The 21968-nt window shown below is 50.9% G+C and overlaps 10 protein-coding genes across 10 annotated transcripts; 6 read left to right on the forward strand and 4 right to left on the reverse strand.

Annotated features, from left to right (window-relative positions):
* The first annotated feature begins 393 nt into the window (after window positions 1–393).
* On the forward strand, window positions 394–1978 carry CC77DRAFT_1019669 (casein kinase II subunit alpha). Its single transcript, XM_018524877.1, has 5 exons — window positions 394–934; window positions 1027–1221; window positions 1272–1464; window positions 1530–1756; window positions 1808–1978. Exons 1-5 carry the CDS (start codon window positions 608–610, stop codon window positions 1892–1894), a joined length of 1029 nt encoding a protein of 342 aa, XP_018387193.1. The 5' UTR covers window positions 394–607; the 3' UTR covers window positions 1895–1978.
* A 549-nt stretch (window positions 1979–2527) lies between these two features.
* CC77DRAFT_1060561 (hypothetical protein) lies at window positions 2528–5914 on the forward strand (the record flags this gene model as incomplete). Its single annotated transcript, XM_018528346.1, has 3 exons — window positions 2528–3586; window positions 3634–4878; window positions 4934–5914. 3 exons carry the CDS (start codon window positions 2528–2530, stop codon window positions 5912–5914), a joined length of 3285 nt encoding a protein of 1094 aa, XP_018387194.1.
* A 1088-nt stretch (window positions 5915–7002) lies between these two features.
* CC77DRAFT_933566 (alpha/beta-hydrolase) lies at window positions 7003–7817 on the forward strand (the record flags this gene model as incomplete). The annotated part of the gene is made up of 2 exons (XM_018534323.1): window positions 7003–7401; window positions 7467–7817. The coding sequence occupies 2 exons, from the start codon at window positions 7003–7005 to the stop codon at window positions 7815–7817; spliced, it is 750 nt and encodes a 249-aa protein (XP_018387195.1).
* A 1387-nt stretch (window positions 7818–9204) lies between these two features.
* Window positions 9205–10746, reverse strand: CC77DRAFT_1019672 (hypothetical protein). Its single transcript, XM_018524878.1, has one exon. It carries the CDS (start codon window positions 10287–10289, stop codon window positions 9363–9365), a length of 927 nt encoding a protein of 308 aa, XP_018387196.1. The 5' UTR covers window positions 10290–10746; the 3' UTR covers window positions 9205–9362.
* An 867-nt stretch (window positions 10747–11613) lies between these two features.
* On the reverse strand, window positions 11614–12682 carry CC77DRAFT_1019674 (NAD(P)-binding protein). The gene has a single exon (XM_018524879.1). It carries the CDS (start codon window positions 12624–12626, stop codon window positions 11697–11699), a length of 930 nt encoding a protein of 309 aa, XP_018387197.1. The 5' UTR covers window positions 12627–12682; the 3' UTR covers window positions 11614–11696.
* Window positions 12683–13269: 587 nt separating this feature from the next.
* On the reverse strand, window positions 13270–14136 carry CC77DRAFT_987356 (hypothetical protein; the record flags this gene model as incomplete). The annotated part of the gene is made up of 2 exons (XM_018536245.1): window positions 13270–13913; window positions 13974–14136. The coding sequence occupies 2 exons, from the start codon at window positions 14134–14136 to the stop codon at window positions 13270–13272; spliced, it is 807 nt and encodes a 268-aa protein (XP_018387198.1).
* A 651-nt stretch (window positions 14137–14787) lies between these two features.
* On the forward strand, window positions 14788–15805 carry CC77DRAFT_987358 (hypothetical protein; the record flags this gene model as incomplete). Its single annotated transcript, XM_018536246.1, has 2 exons — window positions 14788–15097; window positions 15332–15805. Exons 1-2 carry the CDS (start codon window positions 14924–14926, stop codon window positions 15803–15805), a joined length of 648 nt encoding a protein of 215 aa, XP_018387199.1. The 5' UTR covers window positions 14788–14923.
* Window positions 15806–16609: 804 nt separating this feature from the next.
* Window positions 16610–18847, forward strand: CC77DRAFT_838854 (hypothetical protein). The gene is made up of 4 exons (XM_018533360.1): window positions 16610–16728; window positions 16781–17561; window positions 17612–18124; window positions 18169–18847. The coding sequence occupies exons 1-4, from the start codon at window positions 16655–16657 to the stop codon at window positions 18805–18807; spliced, it is 2007 nt and encodes a 668-aa protein (XP_018387200.1). The 5' UTR covers window positions 16610–16654; the 3' UTR covers window positions 18808–18847.
* A 39-nt stretch (window positions 18848–18886) lies between these two features.
* CC77DRAFT_933928 (synaptic vesicle transporter) lies at window positions 18887–20435 on the reverse strand (the record flags this gene model as incomplete). The annotated part of the gene is made up of 4 exons (XM_018534350.1): window positions 18887–19597; window positions 19655–19942; window positions 20002–20178; window positions 20232–20435. The coding sequence occupies 4 exons, from the start codon at window positions 20433–20435 to the stop codon at window positions 18887–18889; spliced, it is 1380 nt and encodes a 459-aa protein (XP_018387201.1).
* On the forward strand, window positions 20405–21803 carry CC77DRAFT_838871 (putative alpha/beta hydrolase). Its single transcript, XM_018533361.1, has one exon. It carries the CDS (start codon window positions 20895–20897, stop codon window positions 21705–21707), a length of 813 nt encoding a protein of 270 aa, XP_018387202.1. The 5' UTR covers window positions 20405–20894; the 3' UTR covers window positions 21708–21803.
* The last annotated feature ends 165 nt before the right edge of the window (window positions 21804–21968 follow it).

The raw sequence follows: 21968 nt of genomic DNA on the forward strand, positions 1-21968 counted from the left end.
TGTGTGTGAGCGCAACGACATCGTATCCTACTGCACCGCGTCAGCCTACCACTGGCGCATTCAACCTGTACTAAAAGCTCACATTCGTCGAGAAAAGCTACTGTGCGCTGCAGCTCGCGCGTCGCATCGGTCCAGGGGATATTTAGATCGTGGAACATGGCTGCAATGGCTGGTGCAGAGGGCGGAGGACAAGTGCGACAGCGAAAGCCAAATGATAATTGTAAGTGAGATGGATCGTCATTCAGCAGCTGGGCCCGCGTGCTGGGAAAAGCTTGGCCCTTGTCTACTACTAGTCTAACGCCCACAAGCCATCCACCACCACCACCATCAACACGAGCAGCCAGAGCTCACCACCGCCGACCCCAAGGCACCCCCGCCCACACAGGAGGCCCATCGCGACTGTCGTGACGGCCTTTTAGCGCACCTCCCTCGGTACGCAACAGTTGCGCTCGCTTTATTCGCTGCGCTCGCTGGCCTTGGCTTGCTCTCACAAAGACCCGACGTCCTCCGCCTCTTCACCCCACTATACGATCCCTCGACACCATCCCTTGCGCGTGTCGACCATACCGGCAACACTTCACTCCCAGACAATACGCTTGTTGCCAGGATGGCGCTGAACAACTCGAGCGGGGCTACAAGCCTTGCTCGCGTCTATGCAGATGTCAATGCGAACATGCCCCGGTCATACTGGGACTACGACTCTGTCAACATCTCCTGGGGCGTGCTCGAGAACTACGAGGTCGTCCGCAAGATTGGCCGCGGAAAGTACTCGGAAGTCTTTGAGGGCATCAACGTCGTCAACTATCAGAAATGCGTCATCAAAGTCCTCAAACCCGTCAAGAAGAAGAAGATAAAGCGTGAGATCAAGATCCTGCAAAATCTGTCGGGTGGCCCCAACATCGTCTCGCTGCTGGACGTGGTGCGCGACAACCAGGTTAGTGACGGCTCCGACTGGATTGGCGACTGGGTACTGAGGCCCAACCGCTGCCGTTTGCTTATGAAGAAATGCTAACGACCGCCAAACAGAGCAAAACCCCTTCGCTGATTTTTGAATATGTCAACAATACTGACTTTCGGAGTCTGTACCCCAAGTTCCAGGACTATGACGTGCGATACTACATTTTTGAATTGCTCAAGGCCCTCGACTACTGCCACAGCAAAGGCATCATGCACCGTGATGTCAAGCCTCACAACGTTATGATCGACCATGAGAAGCGGAAGGTGGGCGTGTACCGGTTTCAAAGTGGAGGAACATGGCTAACACGTACTAGTTGCGCCTAATCGACTGGGGTCTAGCGGAATTCTACCACGCAGGAACCGAATACAACGTCCGCGTCGCGTCACGTTACTTCAAGGGTCCTGAGCTACTAGTCGACTTTCAAGAGTACGACTACTCGCTCGACATGTGGTCACTAGGTGCCATGTTCGCCTCGATGATCTTTAGGCGCGAACCTTTCTTCCACGGTAAACAACCACGATACCTAGGCTGCATGTGAGGCACAGGCTGACTTGTTACAACCCAACTTTAGGCAACAGCAACTCAGACCAGCTTGTCAAGATTGCCAAGGTTCTTGGAACCGAGGACTTGTTCGACTATCTCGACAAGTACGACATTGAACTAGATGCCCAGTATGACGACATACTCAGCCGGTATCCCAAGAAGCCGTGGCACTCGTTCATCAATGCCGAGAACCAGCGCTTTGTCAGTAATGACGCGATTGACTTCCTCGACAAGCTGCTACGATACGACCATCAGGTATGTCATAGCCTACACGGGCATGTAATATAGATGACTGACATATGGTAGGACCGACTGACTGCCCAAGAAGCTATGCAACATCCTTACTTTGCTCCTGTCCGACAGGCTGCGCAGCAAAATAGCGCCGCGGCATGATTGAGATACCCAACTTACGTTAATTAGACTTTATGTAATGGCATAAAAGTTGCAGCGAACGAAACACGCGGTCTTGCTTCCCCATATATTCATTGAGACGCAGCCGAGGTACCGGCATACAAACAAACACTGGGCATGAATCACGGAGCGATAAGGTGTACAGGGCAGGGTGCTAGGTATCATTCTTGTATAAGCGAAAGGAGAAACGCAAGTAACGGTCTATGGGAGTCTGGATGCATATTGAGGTGTTTTCGGATGCTCAATCTACTCCAAGTGACTCAAGTCGAGCGTAGTAAATGAATGTTCTGTTTTTGACATCGGACACTACCGACCTGATTTCGGAGAGTGCCTTTGAGTGAGTTGCCTAGCATCGCTCCATGGTTCGTCGTAGGCGGGGTCCGTCCGAGCTTCTCGATGTGGGGTGACGCAGGCCCGGACTTGGACGACTCACACCCAGGCACTTTTTTGTTAATGTTGCCCCGCACCGCGCCCACTACACTGCGCGCCGCCTGCAGACGAAACCTCGAGTACCGACATCTCACAAGGCGCCAGTTGCAATTGAGGTCCCCAATCCGCACTCTATCGCGAACCTACACCCCGCTTCACGCCGAGCGCCCCTACTCGACCGCAACCATGGCGCTCAACGCGTCCTCGCACAACTCGACCGGCGAGAAGACGGCGCCCAACACTGCGCCACCACCCGAGCTCGGCGCAGACGTCAAGAAGGACATCCTGGGTGCTGCTGAACACGACGCTACCGGTCAACATGCCCCCGGCCGTGAGAACGAAAAGGGCGTAGAGAAGAAGGAGAAGTCGGCCAAGGAGCTGGAGAAGGAGCGCAAGAAGGCTGAGAAGGATGCAAAATTCAAGGCAAAGAAGGCAGCAGCCGCCGGTGCCGCCAAAGACGGCGCCGCCGCTCCAGCCAAGGAAAAGAAGAAGAAGGGCAAGGAGGAGGAACAACTACCCGCGTACGTCGAGGAAACCCCAAAGGGCGAGAAGAAGAGGCTGAAGCCCCTGGATGACCCATACACAAAGGCATATATTCCCAAGGTCGTCGAGTCAGCGTGGGACGCATGGTGGGACTCTCAGGGCTTCTTCAAGCCTCAGTTCACCGAGAATGGTGAGAACAAGGGTCCGGGCCACTTTGTCATTCCCATCCCGCCGCCCAACGTTACTGGAAAGCTACACTGTGGACATGCTCTCGCTACGAGTTTACAGGATGTTCTCATCAGGTGGCATAGGATGAGAGGCTACACTACTCTGTACCTGCCTGGTTGCGACCACGCAGGTATCGCTACACAGTCCGTTGTAGAGAAGATGCTCAAGCGACGGGAAAACAAGACGCGATACGACCTCGGTCGTCAAAAGTTCCTTGAGCGGACCATGGAATGGAAAGAAGAATACCATCAGCACCTCACAAACACACTGCGGAGAATGGGTGGTTCGTTCGATTGGTCGCGCGAGGCTTTTACCATGGACGAGAACTGCTCCAAGGCTGTTACCGAGACCTTCGTCCGTCTGCATGAGGATGGTCTGATTTACCGTAGTAACAGGTTGGTCAACTGGTGCACGGCTCTCAACACGGCGCTTAGTACACTTGAGGTCGACAACAAAGATCTAGCGGGTCCTACCAAGTTGTCCGTGCCTGGGTATGAGAGAATGGTAGAGTTTGGTGTCCTCACACACTTCAAGGTATGACAGACTGTACAAACCAAGATGCATCTGCTGATATTCTCTAGTACGCCATTGAAGGCACCGACCAGTTCATCGAGATTGCTACCACCCGTCCCGAAACCATGTTGGGTGACTCTGGTATCGCTGTCCACCCCAAGGATGACCGTTACAAGGACCTCGTCGGCAAGAAGGCTCGCCATCCCTTTATCGACCGCCTCATGCCCATTGTCGCCGACGAATATGTTGACCCCGAGTTTGGTACTGGTGCTGTGAAACTCACACCGGCGCACGACCCCAACGATTTCAACCTCGGAAAGAAGCATGGTCTCGAGTTCATCAACATCCTGAACGACAACGGAACCATGAACAAGAACGCTGGTCAGTTCGAAGGAAGCAAGCGTTTTGATGTCCGCTACACTGTCGTCGATGCGCTGAAGAAGGAAGGACTCTTTGTCAAGACGGAACCCAACCCCATGAAGGTCCCGATCTGCTCAAGGTCTGGAGATGTCATCGAGCCCATCATGAAGCCGCAATGGTGGATGAAGATGGACAGTCTCGCCAAGCCCGCTATCGAGGCTGTCGAGAAGGGCGATATCAAGATCAGGCCCGCAACCTCGGAAAAGGTCTATATGCATTGGATGAACAACATCCAAGACTGGTGCTTGTCACGACAGCTCTGGTGGGGTCACCAAATCCCCGCTTATTTCGTTGAAATCGAAGGCGAGGCAGGTGATCGAACGGAAGACGAACGCTGGATCACTGGCCGGACAGAAGAGGAGGCACGAGCCAAGGCGGAGAAGAAGTTCCCTGGCAAGAAGTTTACGCTGTCGCGTGACGAGGATGTCCTCGATACATGGTTCTCTTCTGGTCTGTGGCCGTTCTCCACCCTGGGCTGGCCCAACCAAACTGCCGACTTGGACAAGCTCTTCCCCACATCTGTCCTAGAGACTGGGTGGGATATTCTCTTCTTCTGGGTCGCCAGGATGATCTTCCTGTCGCTCTACCTCACCGGCAAAGTTCCGTTCAAGGAGGTATACTGCCATTCGCTCATCCGTGACTCTGAGGGCAGGAAGATGTCCAAGTCGCTGGGCAACGTTGTAGACCCTGTCGACATCATGGATGGTATCACACTGCAAAAGCTGCACGACCAGCTTCGTGCGGGTAACCTTGACCCCAAGGAGTTGACCAAGGCGGAGAAGTACCAAAAGACTGCCTTCCCCCAGGGTATTCCTGAATGCGGCGCTGATGCGTTGCGCATGGCCCTTGTTGGATACACCACAGGAGGTGGAGATATTTCCTTTGACGTCAACGTAAGTGATTTCTGATATTCTGCCCTCAAGAATGTATACTGACTCGTTGGTCTAGGTTATCCACGGATACCGAAGGTTCTGTAACAAGATCTACCAGGCCACAAAGTACGTCATTGGACGTCTGGGAGAAGACTTCACACCCCGGGAGAAGGTCATAAAGGGAGGCTCAGAGTCACTACCTGAGCGATACATTTTGCATCAGCTCAATGTTGCCGCCAAGAAGATCAACGATCACCTGGAGGCACGCGAGTTCAGTCTTGCCACCCAGACCGCCTACAAGTACTTCTACGAGTACCTGTGCGACACATACATTGAGAACAGCAAAGCCATCTTCGATGAAGGTAGCGCAGAGCAGAAGGAAAGCGCGAAACAGACACTCTACACTGCCATCGAGGGAGGCCTCAACATGATCCACCCCTTCATGCCCTTCCTGACAGAGGAGCTCTGGCAGCGTCTCCCTCGCCGACAAGGCGACAAGACGCCCTCCATCACTATTGCACCCTTCCCTCAGTACACACCAGACTTTGAAGACGCGACTGCAAACGCAGAGTACGAGCTCCTTGTCGACAGCGCAAAGGGTCTGCGTTCGCTGACGGCTGAATACGCCATCAAAGAAGGCGCAGCCACCTATATCCAGTCCCTCACCCAAGCCACCCACGCCACCCTCACAACCCCGACCTCCCTCCCTTCCATCCGCTCACTCGCCGGAAAGACTGTGGCCGACATTACGATCCTGTCGCCCACGGATACGGCACCGTCTGGCTGCGCCGTCTACACCATTGGCACGTCTGCGACGGCGTACCTCGACGTTAAAGGTCGCATTGAGCTCGATAAAGAGATTTCCAAGGCGGCAGACCGACTGAACAAGGCTAATGAGACGATTGCGCGTCAGAAGAAGATTATGGATGATGAGTGGGAAGCGAAAGTTAGTGATGCTGTTAAAGAGCAGGAGAGGGAGAAGTTGAGGACGGCCGAGCTGGAGGCGAGGAATTGGGAGGCTAGTATTGGACAGTTTGAAAAGATGAAGATTGAGTAAGCAGTAGAGGGTTGTGAAGTGAGAGATGTAGAGAGGGACAGAGAGAGATTGATGAGTAAGAGAGGTAGGGGTAGTGGATGATGATGAGCAGAAACCACGTAGAAATTGGGAATGGACCAAACTTCGATATGAACGGCATGTATTAGCAACAAGAAAGAATTTTCTCAATGCGCTCATTTGTACATGTGTATTCAGCGTCTCCGGAAGTCTGCGGATTTGTGTGCGGTGAATGAGGTGGGATTGTTTGTGTGATTGGTTGCCGATGTTTTGGAACGGGCTTACAATGTTTAGTGATGGAAGGGTCTTGAAGACGAGAAGTATGATGTCCCTGTTCTGTTATTAGCACAGAGGAGGATAGAGGGTAGACTAGATACAACGAGCGGTTACGACGGTTCATTATTGTTTCTGCATGACACAATAACACGACATTACACCTTAGGTCTCCTTGTGACTTGTCGAGGTGCTTTCGGGTATGTTCTAATTTGCCCCGCGACGGCGGCTTTTCCTTCTACAATTCGTGTAGAGAAAGAATGGTTTCCGTAAAGGGAAGGCTTATTCGCCAAGTCGAAGGCTTAACCTTGCTAAGCTAGACATTTCTGACCAAACTTGAACCCCGCGTCTCAAGTCTGTAGTTATAAGCACACCTCCTAGTACAAATACGCAGTAGGCTCCTGCATAACACGTATGCCGAACGTTTTCGATTCGCCAACTCAGCAGTCTTTCTCTTATGTACCGAGCCTACTACTAGAAGACGTGTTCCATGTTGTTCTTGGACATGTAACGTACACAAACATCATCTAATCATACAGAGTTTATAAGTGGGTGCTGTAAGTTTGCTTTTGGATACGTCAGAGTCTGATTACTGAATCTTGACCTGACTAGCTTCTCGGTCCGAAGTCGTGTGATTACGCAACATGGTGATCTTTCCTCGGTATGGAATCTCGACAAAGAGAACGCCGCTTGTGTCCGAGATAATACGTAGGTAGACGGTCTTTGCTCGACTTTTGATTCTTACAATATCCTATTTTCAGGGTGACAAAAAAAAAAACGAAGTTGTAAGCCACCCTGCTCATTCGACGTGATACAGCATGACGAAGCCGGTCTTTTTGTTCTTCCCCGGAGCCTGGCATTCAACCGACTTTTTCGACAAGGTCGTTGGCAGACTTGAGCATCTGGGCTATCAATGTGTTGCAATTCAGTTACCAAGCGTAGGGAGAGTGCCGCCGATAACAGATCTCGATGAGGATATCGCGGTGATAAGAAGCGCAGTCTTGAAAGAGCTAGACGCTGGAAGGAACGTCGTTACAAATGCTCATAGCTATGCTGGTATCCCCGTATCCAGCGCTCTCCATGGTTTGGGAACCATTGCGAGGCAGCGTGCTGGCTTGCTTGGAGGAGTTGTCAAGTTGACCTATATAACCTCGTTCATCACCTCCGAGGGTACAAGTCTCCTTGATATCATAGGCGGTCTGCCGAACGAGTGGGTTGTTGACGCCGTAAGGAAAACGATTTTCATTACAATCTTGATAGCATGACTGACTATCCCACACAGGACGGAAATGTCAGCTTCCAGGCAGATTTGGTCGACAGATTGTACCATGATGTCCCACGACAAGAGGCAGAGGAGATGATTGCCGCACTTCAGCCACATGCACTGGGGGCTTTACAAGGAAAGATGAAATCGCCCGCAGCTTGGAGAGAGATTCCCGTTGCTTATATGGTCTGCGAGGAGGATAGAGCGTTGCCAGCTGGTGCGCAAGACGCAATGATACAGGGCGTGAAAGCAGCAGGAGCAGATGTGGTGATTGAGCGGGTCGCTGCTTCTCACAGCCCGTATCTTTCACAGCCTGACACGGTTGTCAAGTTTCTTTTGAGAGCAGCAGGAGAAGTGGTGGATCAGTAGCTTTCGTTCATACATCTTGAAGTTTGACAAGATCAATCGAAAGTGAAGAGTCTTTGGGAAACGAGACGTTTCTTGCTGGACGGTAACGGTTGTGAAGCAATCCATACCTTGATTGCTATCCGGTCAACTATATTATGGCAATGACCCCTTACAGACGAGCTGCTTACAACGGCCGAAATTCACATAGGCTATAATAGGTCTAGGATGACTTGCAAGATATATATTGCTCGTCCTTGTGATTGGGGTTGGGCTGACTTGCACGTGTGACAGTGATGAACTCTAGGCCCGGTCTGTTTCGAGTCTCACAGCCATTCACGCGGGTGCATGGACACTTTCTTCAATTCATGTAGCTGCCTTACTAGAGGATGAACAGCGGATCTATGCTCATCACCTGTTGTCGCTATATATTCCCCCCTTTCACAATCAAACTTTGGACATTAGACTCGACCTCAATCCCCCCAACCAAGGTTACCACACGAGATTTCCGATACGATGGTCAACTCGACGTCTGCAAACGGCGATACCCAGCTCAAGTCTACGGCCCGCTACTCCCTGCGAAAACGTCCTGGATACTCTCCTACCTCGAATCATTTACGGAAAAAGAAGCGAGTCTACCGTACTCGCGGCGGTACAGTCTCGTTACGAAAGATACCCGATGAGTCTGTCTCCATGTAAGTCCACTGTTTAGACGATCCTTTGACTCGACACACGTCTGATACACATCGAAGCGTCGAGTCCAACTCGCAAGTTTCCCTTCTGCATCTTCCCGGTGAATTGCGGACGGAAAAATACAAGTACGCTCTCTGCGGTATGCACATAGTCCATGGTGATTTCAGAGGATACAGCACGTGGGCCGCTGTAGTCCACACCACCAGCGGCGTTTCCGTCTCTTGACCGCAAGGGTTCAAGTTTACCTTACCGCGCGTCTGCCGTCAAGTATTCTCTGAAACTGCTACGTTTGTGTATTCTCAGAATATATTCCATTTCCCATCCATTAGAAGTTTTGATCACTACTTTCAATCTCGCAGGCGGGCTCAAATCGAAGCGATCACGACACTTGTTATCGAGCCACTATGGGGGAAGCATCCTGATGGAAAGGATTGTTTGGTACAGATCCTCGGACGTTTGACAAGACTAACGGGACTGCGCAAACTGTATCTGAAGAGGTATGAGGGCCTGTGGGGGAGTAAACGTATCTTCGACCATGTCAGGGAAGCGGAAACTGCTGTGGCGGAGGGGTTGGCCAGCGATCTTGAAGTAGTATTTGTGACCTTGCAGGGAGTGGGAACTGAGCATCGTACGATACTTCCCTGGGTATAGTGACCATTGGGCTCCCGTGCTGGTTTCAAAGCGTCTACGGGGTACTTAGGTAGTGCTCAAGACCATGTGCGCGATAGCTGCAGTTGTGTGAATGTTATGATACAGATTGATCTGTAGCCTAGTCTGGTGTCTGGTGATACCAAGTAACTTTAGCATGCTCGTCCACCACTTGCCACAATCAGAAGCACGTTCTTGACAAAAGAAGAGGCATGAAGCCCGTTATATTCACAGGACAGTGCATCGACTCTTGTCTTTCTTCTCTTCTCTAGTTTGCTCCCAAGCCTCCACCCACTCTTTGAAGGCCGCGTGACCACCAAACGCCTTTGCCTCCACGAGTGCCGCCTTTGGATCCGCACCTCGGTCGAGCAGGAACCATACTAGCTCACGTGCGTTCCTTCCTGGGTCCAAGCCAGCCAACACAATGTACTGCAACGGCGTCCCCCATTCGCCTTGTAACCATATGGTGTCAGGCGGAAAGTCCTCCTTATTGACATCCAAGCCCACTACGTCAATCAGATAGCGCACCATAGCCATACTTTGGGTATACTGCGCTCTGCCTTGGCTTTGCTTTTCATCATCCTTTTCTGGGTCGCCTGAAAAATCATGACAAAATGCTGCGCGCACCACGGCTTGATGCAGCGTACAAGGTCCCAAAGGAGCACCTTTGGAACGTAAAAGCTCGAATGTCGTGATGTCGCCACCCCATGCGACTCTTTCGAGTATCGGCTCGCGTGGTTTTCTATGCGGCTCCTGCCAGGGCGTCGCAAGACTGGCGCCATGCTCTATGCACCATACAAGCTTTTCGCGGTCATGGATACAAGACCACATGAAAGGACTACGATAAGACCGTGGAGTTCCTGTCGAGTTGATGTCCCAGCCATGAGCAAGCAAGAACTCGAGAGTCGAAATTGAGACCTCCCCACCCGAGATATCAATATACTCAGTGCTGAGGCCGTGTTCGATGAGATAGCGTAGGCATGGTAGGGAATTCTTTCTTGTCGCGGCTTCTATGAGTCTTTGATTTTCGTAATCCTCCATGCGCTCTTGCGCATTGATCTTCAGTACATGCCCCAGTAGCTCCGGCTCGTTGTTGTCGATTGCAGCATCAATGAGAACCTGTTTTCGAGTCTGTGCGTCCTCCATCTGATGCATTGTAGGCTTACGAGATTAGGTTACCAAATTTTGCGTATTCTGCAGTGTACTTCGGTGCCAAGGATAAGTAAAAGTGGCCGCAGTGTGCTTGGTGGCAGGTGCTCGTTTGCTGCGCAGCCGACGCAGAGCCGATGGAAGCTCTCTTAAGTCATCCCGTAGGGGTTCAGGTTCTGATCGGAGGAAGGAAGGACTGTACTTGAACGACAGGCTAGCTGCTTGCGCGGGGTAAAAGAACTTCGGCTTACCGCAAGAAGGCGAAGATTAGGCATCAGTGTTGAGACAACGAAAGCGGCCGAATTACTGGGCCGAACGTCAAGATTAGCCTGACCAACAGCTGTTAGAGAAATCGACTAGTCAATCGTTGGTAGCTAGACACTATCAACCGACGTGAATGTATGGCATATCTGCAACGGTCAGAGAAGCGCAAGGTGGATGGGGAGAGCTAAATATTCGGTGCGGTCCTTGTGAGAAGCAAAGGGACTATCCAAGCCAGAGATGTAGCTAAGCTTCCTAAGCTTTATTCCTATATGAATATATCAGAACGCCCTGTTAATTCTTCTACTGAGATGCCTTGGCAGTGTAACGTAATATATACACCTATTACTATTATTTATTTCGGGCGGCCAGTGGCCACCGGCCACTATACTAGAAGCACCTGGGTAGTAGGTACTGCTTACACACGAATAATATCACGAGTTTTAGCAAGCCCTCGCCTTCTTGCGGTCACAAGCGGCTAAGGCAAACGTTTCGGCCTAAGAGGGCCAATAAGGACACGATTTAAAAATGTATTAAAATACTAGACAATACCCAGCAAGTTACACAAACCGCCAATAGGTAGAGGCCCATCAGGATCACAACCATAGTCGTAATAAAGTTGCTCTAGTACCGGGTACTAAGGGGGACGGAGACCATAAACGCACCTTGTAATAAAACGCGCTGCTAAGCTTTTGCTTTTTCTTCACACCCGACTGCATTACTAAAACCCTGAGTAAGTCCTCCCAAAGTTGTTGTAGCTGTTGCTAACCCCAAAGCTTTAAAATGAGCAGCATCCAGGACGGCCGCAGCTTCTGGAATGGCGACACGGCTATCTACTCCCCCGGCTCCCCTTTGTATCCATCCAGCGTCGCTGCTCCCCCGGCCATACTGCAACTGGAAGGCATCGAGGATCCTGCGGAGCCATATACACCTATTACAGCTTGTAAAGTGGTAAGCTTTATTACGTTGGAGTCTTACGGCGATTGTCTTACTCATACGTACACAGAAGAATGCCTTCGGTGTTGGTATAGCTCATACAAGAGGAATGAATGTGGTCTTATAAAAGACGTCTACATCGCTAGCTAGAGCCGCTATTCAGCAATTGCTTATGTGATTGAGCTTGAGAATGTGGAGACAGAGAGCCTCGGTTCTCTACAAGGATAAAGGTGCGAAGGGAATATGACCAGCCTTTATTGTCTCCGATATGCTTGCAGCTGGACGACCAAGTATCTCTGATACTGCATCTGTTACCCGATCGTATTCCCCAATTCCGTGAAGCTTGGCCATCGTTGTGACATGCTGCAAAACGTGTTCGGGAAGACGACCTTGCATGCGCGATTCCTCCAACCAACTCTCCAAGGAAACCTCCATGTAACGCACAGGACGACCTAGCGCTGAGGAATACTCCTCAACAAGGTCGTACATGCTGGCGGATTGCGGTCCAGTTAACTCAACTGTCTTTCCAACGTACTTGGATGGCTCTAGTAGCATTGCGGCGGCGACTTCTCCAACATCATTGGCAGCCACTGGATTGGTGTGGCTTCGTCCGAACGGTAAGGCGATGATACCAGCGTCTGCAATGGACTTGGCGGGCAATCCCCAGAAAAAAGGGCTCTCCTGAAACACGGTAGGACGTAAGTGTGCCACAGGGACTCTAGACCAGTTGAGTGCCTGTTCAGCTAGCCAATGAACCCTTTGCTGGGGTGAATCGGTAACCTTTGTTAGATCCATTCTCGAAACCGTCATTTGGGAAAGGTTGACTAGAAGCTCAATCTCGGGATTGGCTCTAGCAGCTGCCGTCATGACCACCGAGGCCGTCAAATAATCAGATGCAACACTCGTGCTAAAGAACACGAGCCTGCATCCCTCGACAGCTGGTGCGATCTGTTCCGACTTCGTAAGATCGGCGATGATCACTTCGGCACCAAGGCTGCGAAGATATTCTGCGCGTTCATCATCGCGACGAACCAACGCGCGAACCGGTAAACCCGACTTTCGTAGGATTTCAACGACACGCCTTCCAACACTGCCGACTCGACCCGCTGCCCCCGTTACCAACACCGGAGATGTGATTGTTGTCATCGTGGGTGCTTGTAGATAGTCGTTGACGAATAGATAGGAAGACAAATGATTGTAGTAAGCCCGATTCTACCACCAGAGAGTTGGGGCTTTGGCTAATTTTATATCTTTTTCGAGCAGGTATATAAGGTTTCAGACTAATGCCGTGCAGCACTGGCCGGTACTAGTTGACGTTGTTGAGTAATATGCAGACATACCTAGGTATGCTATTGCTAGAGAACCCCGCGCTTTACCGAAGTAATGCCCAGCTTTTGAGAGAAGACCCTACGCTTTTCTGTAGCCTGTCGTCGCGGAGGTTGAGATTTTCCCATTACGGCCGTATGGACGATACTGGTAAATTCGGCGCTAGTCACGCTAGTCTTCCCCGAGGCAGCTTCGATCAAGACCAATCATTGGTGAGCAATAATTTGTCCCGAACACGCAGGCTGGATAAGGTCGTGTCAGAAGAATAAAAACTATACTAAGATCTTGGTTTAGTCGAGACTAATGACCCTTGTAAAGGGTCAAGCTTCGATCACAGTGTATTCAGTGTAGTAGAGTAACTTGGAGTTGCTCCACCAAAACGGGCGCTCGATACAAGAGATAGTGTTAGATTATATGTAGCCATAGATATACTCCACCACAGTATGTATGAAGCCGTTCTTGATCAAAGACAACAAGCTCTATAAAGTATCCCAATAATGGCCCTATTCTTGATAGCGCTATTGCTTGCGGCAGCTGCCTTGACACTGGTGCTAGTCACGCTGATGCTAGCCAAACTGGTGCTAGTTACACTGGCGCTAGTCACACTGATCGTGGTAACTGGCGCAGCGTTCTCCAATGCTCTGAAAACGTTGATGACGCCTTTGCCTCCACAAAACTCCGCTTTGTTACCAGTGCAGGGTATATTGCAGTCAGTCTGGTTCTTGGTGAACTCACCAGCCACGTAGCTGCTGCACCAACACTGGTTCCCTTCCTGCACTCCTACAAAAGTATAGGCGTCGCGGTAGCAGCTGTCCTTGCACTTTGCAACTCTTAGAGACGCATCTCCGTTAGGATCCATGTTCTTCTCAAGGATTGGGCGATTCGGGTTCTGAGCGTAGCATCCCAAGGCGTCCCAGGAGGTAGGGGAAGGCCCAAGAGAAGGAGCTTGGCTCGTGCTGGTGGTGGTGGTGGTCACCTTCGAGGAGGTTGTCGTTGGATGGATACTGTCATATTTCCTTTGCGTGATAACACAGTAGGATTGCCAATCCCAGGGTTTGCAATCAAGGCTGACTGATGGGTTCCATTCGCTAAACTCTGCTGCGGTGTCTGAGTGGTAAGATACAGTATCAGTATGGGTAAACCATCGGCTGTGCAAAGGGGGCTTACAGCCGTACAGCTCGCGCACGTATTCGCAAGTCTTGCCTTGGCCGTTGTCGTACCATTCGATGCAGTCCTCGACCGTTTCGGGGTCCCATTGGAGGAGCGGATAGCGTGAGGAAGCTACTCGCTGAACAAAGGCCACAAGCAACAGGGGGAAAGCGGTTCTCATCATGCAGATTGGCTTGAGGGGAAGCAGCTGATGGATAAGGCTCAAAAAAGATTTTCCTGAGGGATGGAAGCAGGTGATGGGGAGATGTATAGCACCCTTGCTGGAGTTGAACAGAAGAGACAAGATCCGGCTCTGGCGTAAGGTGATTCGATGGTCCGAACCATCCTTTGACTACTGATGCCGGCTTTTAGAACACAAGTCAATCGAGCCTTGCAAGGCAATATCGAGAATCCTTCAGCGAGCCATCGAGACCCCCGGCTACAGGGAATCTGTGCAAAGCAGCTGCTTCCTGCGGATTTGCCAGCCAACTCGGCAAGGCCGCTGGTCGACTCGCAGTGGCGTCCTGCTCCGCTAATTCCGCTGCGCCACTGTCAAGACGCCAAGTGCATGAGTGAAATTTGACATGTTGTATGTAGTCGCCCGCGGTTCGTTCACGTTCACGCTACCCGGCAGTGTGGGCCATGCGGCGCGGCGGAAAGAAGGCTTGTTTTGGAAGGTGCCAAGAAGGGGAATCTTAGGTAGTGTTGTGTCTCGTGCGTTCCGCCTAAAGTAAACTAGCGGCCCCTTGCCCCTGGATACCAGCATCCAGTACCTGCATCAGCCTTGTCATAGAAGCAGACTTGATAAAGCTGAGCCGGATCCTACGGAAATCCTGTTAACGGAACTTTTGTTACACCGTATTCCATCATTAAACACATTGCTTAGTGAGATAGCATATCAATCCGTTGTGCTGACCACTTCATCGGGCTATTGGTGACAGACCAAGCATACTCGGGCATTATCCAACATGACGTCCACTTTCCACCCATTCCCTCGACTACCATTGGAGCTTCAAAGGCAGATATGGAGGTGCACTGTTGAGCCGCGCACCGTCGAAGTCCGTGTCGAACACTGGAAGCCTGATCGGGATCCCTTTTTGATATCGTCCACACCGGTGCCTGGACCGCTACAGTGCTGTAGAGTGGCCCGAGATGAGTTACAGAGGTTGTATCAACAAGCTTTCTTCGATATTGGCACTCAACGGAATACCGAGCGGCGTATGTACGCGACGTACTGGTACGGTATCGGGGTCGAGAGCCCTCCCAGTCCTTCGCGTCCTTCCCATCTGAGCAGTTCCGAATTCCGTGTGAATCGCCATCATCGACGCAACTCTGAACCCACCATGGTCGATAGACGCCCGTTTGATCTGCCCGAGGAACACAGGCCACAGGGTCTGTACCTCATCGACAAACTCGATGTGACTGGCATCTACGGACCTAGCATCGAGCGGCGATATGTCTGGTTGAACTTTGACATCGACATGGTAGACATTGGAAATTCCTATCTCAGTGCTTTCAAACCAATCGCATCAAAAATCAAGCGACTTAAGTTTGAGCGCGAGAATAGCAATGAGGCTTGGTTCAATACTGAGAAACGAGAACTCAAAGACTTTAAGAACGTAGAAGAAATTCACGTGGTCTGTGCGGATGGGTTTGATCAGTGGGCCTTTTCTATGTATGATATTTCCTGGCCTTGCGCTGATGACAAAATACTCTTCCTCGATCCATCTGAGGGCCAAGTGGCGAATGGTATGGAATTCGAGGGGGTATGTAGACAGATGTTATTGGATAGGCGTTTGGAACTCACTGGCGTAGCCTGGCACACCAGCGATGAGGAGTCTGACAGTTGAGGAACCGCGGTTCTTCTACTGCTTATGTATACTTGCCACTAAACCGTGTAATTCGTCGTTGGTCTATCGGTATAGGAAGAATAGTATGCAAATCAGTATCATATATTACAAACCCAACGATAACTACGTACATCTTGAAGAACCCATGCAGGTGCCACCAAGTACCATGAAAGGTTGAGAATAGAAATATCCCAAGTTAACGTCGGCCACACGCCACTGCCCAATCTTTGCATGCAGGATATCTGAGAAGATGATCAACGCACTTGGAGTAAGCTTGAAAATTCCATTCCATTAGAGGGAGAGCACTCGAGGTAAGAAATAGACGAAGGAAAAAGTGTCTGTACGAAGACACATCATTAGCAATGATTCATATAGTCTTAAATGCGACTACCAGCCGCTGCGCACATTTCCGACTTGTTTGCTTTGTTATACAGTAAATGGATACAGTCAGCATGCAGCCTCGCTCTGCAATCTTTGCAGGCGTACATCAGCACGGAGGAGTCGTATTCAAATTCTTCTAGAGTTTGTGAGAAGTCTGGAAGCGCGAGTGCGAGTACGCGAGACCAGGCTGAAGGTAAGCCGAATAACGGATGAAAAAGACCGAAGAGGTGGGGACAGTAGCGTTTCGTAAACAAGGACAACCCAAGTTAGCATTCCCGAGAAGGTGCCTGGGTATGCAGTTAGTACCCAGATGCCATAAGCTCGTCGTTGCGTGTTCGGCGATAATAATGGAAGCTAGTTTCGGCGGCGTGCGTGATCACTCGCCGTGTGAGCGGTTTTTTCCAACGTTCTCGGCTTCGCCAACAAACCTCCGACCTCGCCACTGCTGACTCTTCGGCAACCTTCAGCATGCCACCGACGACCTCACCAACACAGCCTTTGAGGGCTGGTTCGGTGCAAAAGAGGGGCAGCAAGCCAGTCGCGTAAGATGACTCATCATTACACACGCTCTTGCGAAATTAATAGTGTTTGTAGTTGCCAAAGATGTCACTCGCGCAAAGTGAAATGCTCGGGAGGCCACCCATGCTCAAACTGCCGCGATAACGCTGAAACGACGCCTTGCGTGTATCCATCGCGCGACCGACAAATCAAGCTCAGTGAACATCACTTGAATGAACTGCTAAAGGATTACGAGCGTCTAAAGGATCTCGAGCGCCTACGCAGCGGCCCCTCCGGGTTGGCTCAGGCTGCTGTTCCCGTCGAAGAAGCTCTCGAAAGCAACACAGCTGTGAATGAAGCCGTGCGTAATCCACTACTTGAGGATAGGCCTTGGTTCCATGCGGTTTCCTCTGAGCATGTACCTATCCACGTTGGGGAAGCTGCCGACGCAGCATTTGCGACAAGATTCCGCCAGACTCTTGCCGTAGGAAATACCAAGCATCTACCTCGAATGGACCACGTACAAGACGATTACCTGATGCTGCCGTCTCAAGCCCCGTCTAGTTGGCCGTCACCTGCAAGAGCACGTTTCTTGGTCAAAGTGGCCCTGTCTACCGTCTGCCAATATTACCATATCGTACGCAAGAGCCAAGTCACGAGAATCCTGGAAGACGCTATCAAGAACAACGGCAATGGTAACCGGGTAGTCATCTGTAAGCTTTTAGCACTATTCGCCCTGGGCGAAGTGTATTCTGCCAAGCATGCTTCAATGGATGCGGCCTTTCCCGGCTTAGCCTACTTTGCTCAAGCAAGAAGGATGATTAGCATTCCTGCTGAGCGGCCGCAGATGGACACCATAGAGGTCACCCTACTATTGGTTTGTGGCACCAAAAACATGAAGCGGAAACATTCTCTGATACCTGCAAGGTTCTTTATTCCTTCACTGTCAATCGTCGCCATTCGGCTTACATCTTCGCAAGCTCCGCCTGTAGACTTGGTCTTATCATGGGCATGAATATGAACATACCTGAACATCAGTGCCCCGATCGGCTTGCGAGAGAGCATCGCGTACGGCTATGGTGGTCTGCATATGCTCTTGATAGATCATGCGCATCAAAACTCGGTCTTCCAGTATCTGTTGCTGATGAAGATATCATGGTAGACTTTCCCAGCAGTGACGGTCTCGATGCTGCAGAAGAAGGCGATTTTGGCGACACTGATTACAGCTTGAATAGCATCAAGTTGGCCAAACTTGCTGCTCGATTGACACGAGCTATCTACAGTAGGAGAAACCATCACGATTCGTTTTCCAAAAGGGTTCAGGCGATGCTCAAGGATCTCACCAAATGGATGGACGACCTGCCAGTTAAGTTTCATCTCGAGGACAACGACACTTCAGCACCTATCCACATTGTCTACATACATCTGCGCTTCAACCAGGTTTGTTTACTATGATCACATCAAACTCAAGCTGACCTTGACAGTGCTGTATTCTTGCCACACGACCGATACTTCTACATGTTCTCCGCAGCCACAAGCAGTCATGGTCAAATCCAACTATCGATCCCAAACGCAACCTTCCTGAAGGCGCTCTCGCACTTGCCGAAACATGCATTCAATGCGCGCGTCACAGTTATCGCATCCTTACGGAAGCCTGGATTCACGGATCCTTGGCTACGCTGGATTATTTCGACACGCAATACCTCTTCTCAGCTACTACGGTCCTCGCTATTTCTAGTCTTCTGCAGTCACCGCGGAGTCAAGCAGACGGTGACGATTTCAACAACGCGGTGGAGTTGTTGCGACAGCTTGCTCAAAGCGGTAACTATGGCGCAAAAGAGTTCGTTAAGCATATGGATGCGATAGAGCAGAGTATGCAACTTGTGGCAGATACCAGCTTTGCGCTAGGTCGACCACAGCAACCGTCAGTGGCCAGTGCAGAGCAATTGCTTCCTCCTTCCAGCGAGGCAATGACCGCTGGTATGGCTCTTGCTGATCCCTCCCTTCGTTACTTTCTTTCCGAATCCGATCTAGATCTTCAAGCTTTCAGTAACCCTGCTTTTGATGAATTGCAGACACCATACTGGTGGGCGGACGGTTGGGGAGTGGGTGGAGATATCTGAACAAACAATGCACGGATAGACTGGATCTTCGCAACTAGATTGACTAATGTATTGAATAAGGCACACGTGTGTACACGATCTAACGCCGAGGACCAATCGTGGCGATAGGAAACACTGCTTCCGTTGAAATCATCTTCGGCCAACTCCATGCTGCTCGAGGACGAGCATCCTTTGCATCCACTCGTTCAACCATGGAGCTGGCATACCTAGCCGTTACGAACGTTAACCCACCAGCCGCCAATACCAGCACGGTACTGATGGTAGCAGTTGGGCCGATGCCGATAGCCTCCATCAAGGGCACCACACCAGCACTTGAGCAAGCCGAGAATGTGTACTGGACAAGGTACTTGCCCGCAATTACTTCTCTCCTTTTTTTCGGGAACGCTTCAGCGCAATACGTGTTCAAGCTCGCAAAAGCGGCCAGGAGTCCAGCCGCCGTAAAGAAGCTCGTTACGATCGGTAGTGCAAGAGCGGCTCTTGACGTCGGTCCATATTGCAGACCCCATCCATACACGAGAGACGCTGTGGGAATCACCAGGAAGAAAGATAGCATCCCCGCGTTCAACCGGTCTTGTGGTAGTCGCTCACCACGTATTTTGATATATCGCCTTACCGTCATGTCCGAGTAGCGTCCTCCAACTATTGTGCCAAGCAAAAAGCCAGTCGCGGGCGCGAGATAGAAAAGGCCGGAGGACAGTGGGGATGTAAGGCCGAAGCGGGTAACGAGGATATGACGAGGTGCGGAGAGGATTGAGTATTGCGACCAGCTAAGGAAGCCACAACTCAGATGCTGATGAAGACGGTCAGCTTCTTTACTTGTGATGCAACGCTATTGCATGTTACGTACCGTCATGATGATATTTGGGTAGGTCATCTGCTTGAAGACTGGCAGTGGGTTGAATTGAGCCAACGCAGTCCGTCCACGCAAGTTCAACGTAAGCGCCGGCGCATCTGTCCTACTCGCTGGGACGAAGAATAGCGCGAGCATAAAAGCCAGACCGATCATCGCGACTTGCAGCCACAGGACACTACGCCAAGTCGAGTAGGTCATCATGATGCCCGCCACCAAAGGACCGAGAGGCGGTCCCAGAACTGTTCCAGCAAGGAAGAAGCCATTCGCAGTACCACGTTGAACCTACGCCAGAGCATCTGATATCAGCATTTGTTGTGTTGGAATGTGGGTGGACTACTTACAGGAGGAAAGTACTCTGCGATGATAGTCTGACCAGCAACATGAAAATAACAACCCTGCAAGCCAGACAGCACGCGCATAGTGACAAACACGGGCATGTTTGGCGCGACAGCGGCACCAATGGTAAAACTGAATAGTACCGCGACACAAGCATTGTATGCCAACTTTCGCCCCACAATCTATGTTACTTAGCTCCAACGTTGTCGTAGGCAATACTGCTATGAAGACTCACCGCAGCTATGGGACTCCACACAAACGAACTCAACCCGATGGCGAAAAGCATGCCTGCTGTTGAGAGACTGACGACTTCGGGGGTGGTGTGCAGATCTACTGCTATCTCGGTGCTTGCGCTGAGGAGTGAAGTGCTCGAGAAGCATGCAGCGAGGGTTGTCCAACTTGTTGCGAAGACGATGACATATTTGCGCCACATGGGCATACTGTCGAAAATTTCTGACGCTCTGGTTTCAGTCTTGCTCAACGTGTTGGGCGGCTGCGAAACGATTGCTTCGGGCGCCATTGGCGCACCAACAGGCACGGCTTTCTCTGCGTCATTCATGAGTTCGGGCATGACGATGAGGTCGGGATGAGGCTTGCATAGTGGATTCGGGGGTAGATGGTCTTATATGATGACATCTGAGCTTCGTTGTTGTTTGAACAGTCATGTTCGGTGAAAAGTCGCGCATGCCGTCGGTGAACATGCGTGCATTCCGAGGCGCATATCCGGCCCCACTATGATGCTGAAAGACTCATCAGCACGGCGAAACGAGTCTGCGCCGGACTTGTTAATGATTCGACGTCAAGGTATATTTCACAAAGATCGATCACCCTATGCGGACGAGATATCTGCAGCCGCCCCATCCTTCAGCCTAACCACACTGCATCTCCATCATTTAGAATGGCCCTCACATACACAGAAGTGCCTATCCATATTCAAGGCACAAGCCTCACCATCTCGACAATCCACAATCTAAACTCCAACCCCCCAATCCTCTTTCTTCACGGTTTCGGCTCCAGCAAGGAAGATCTCGCAGATCTAACCGTCAATCCCTTCCTTCAACACCATGCATATATCGCCTACGACGCTCCTGGATGTGGACAAACACACAGCGCCAACCCGTCCACATCAACCATTCCCTTCCTGGTCGAAACAGCAGAAGCCATATTGTCGCATTTTCAAATACCACGATTCCACCTTATTGGCCATTCCATGGGCGGACTGACCGCACTACTGCTTGCGAGCCGGCAGCCGGACCGAGTACTGAGCTTTGTAAACATCAAGGGAAATCTGGCACCAGAAGACTGTTTTCTTAGCCGGCAGATATTTGACTTCCCTACCGAAGATCCAGAAGACTTTCTCGATGCTTTTATTCAACGTACGTGTGCGACCAAGTCGTACAGCAACTATCTGTTCGCGAGTACCTTGAGATCGCGTGTCCGCGCTCACGCGGTGCGACCAATTTTCGAGTCCATGGTGCGATATTCTGACGAAGAAGACTTACTGGGCATGTTTCTCAGGCTGCCGTGTGCGAAGATGTTTATGTTTGGGGTGGAGAACCGCAGATTATCGTATTTGAGGCGGCTAGAGCGCGAAGGTGTGATGCTGGCAGAAATAGCAGAGAGTGGGCATTTCCCTATGTACTCTAACCCTGTGGAAATGTATCGCCGGATAGCAGGATTTCTGGAAGGTTCACGAACAAAGGTTCATTAGAGTTGAAAGGCCCATAGATTATAGGAACCAGAGATAGGGACAAGTTACTCTTGCCGGCCGCTTTGTTTCTCAAATAGTGGTAGCTGTATGCGCGAGGGATGGACCACGATGCTTGCCGCACAACAGTAATGAAGAGTCTTTCGTTACTGGATATTGCTTCACGTATGAGATCTGATACATCCACATAAAGGTATCAAATACTTAGACAAAGGGGTAAATCGGGGAATTCTGATGTGGCCACTTGTAGCATTCCGAATGGCA

Source organism: Alternaria alternata (assembly GCF_001642055.1).
Source record: "Alternaria alternata strain SRC1lrK2f unplaced genomic scaffold CC77scaffold_8, whole genome shotgun sequence".
Classification (NCBI taxonomy): Eukaryota; Fungi; Ascomycota; class Dothideomycetes; order Pleosporales; family Pleosporaceae; genus Alternaria; species Alternaria alternata.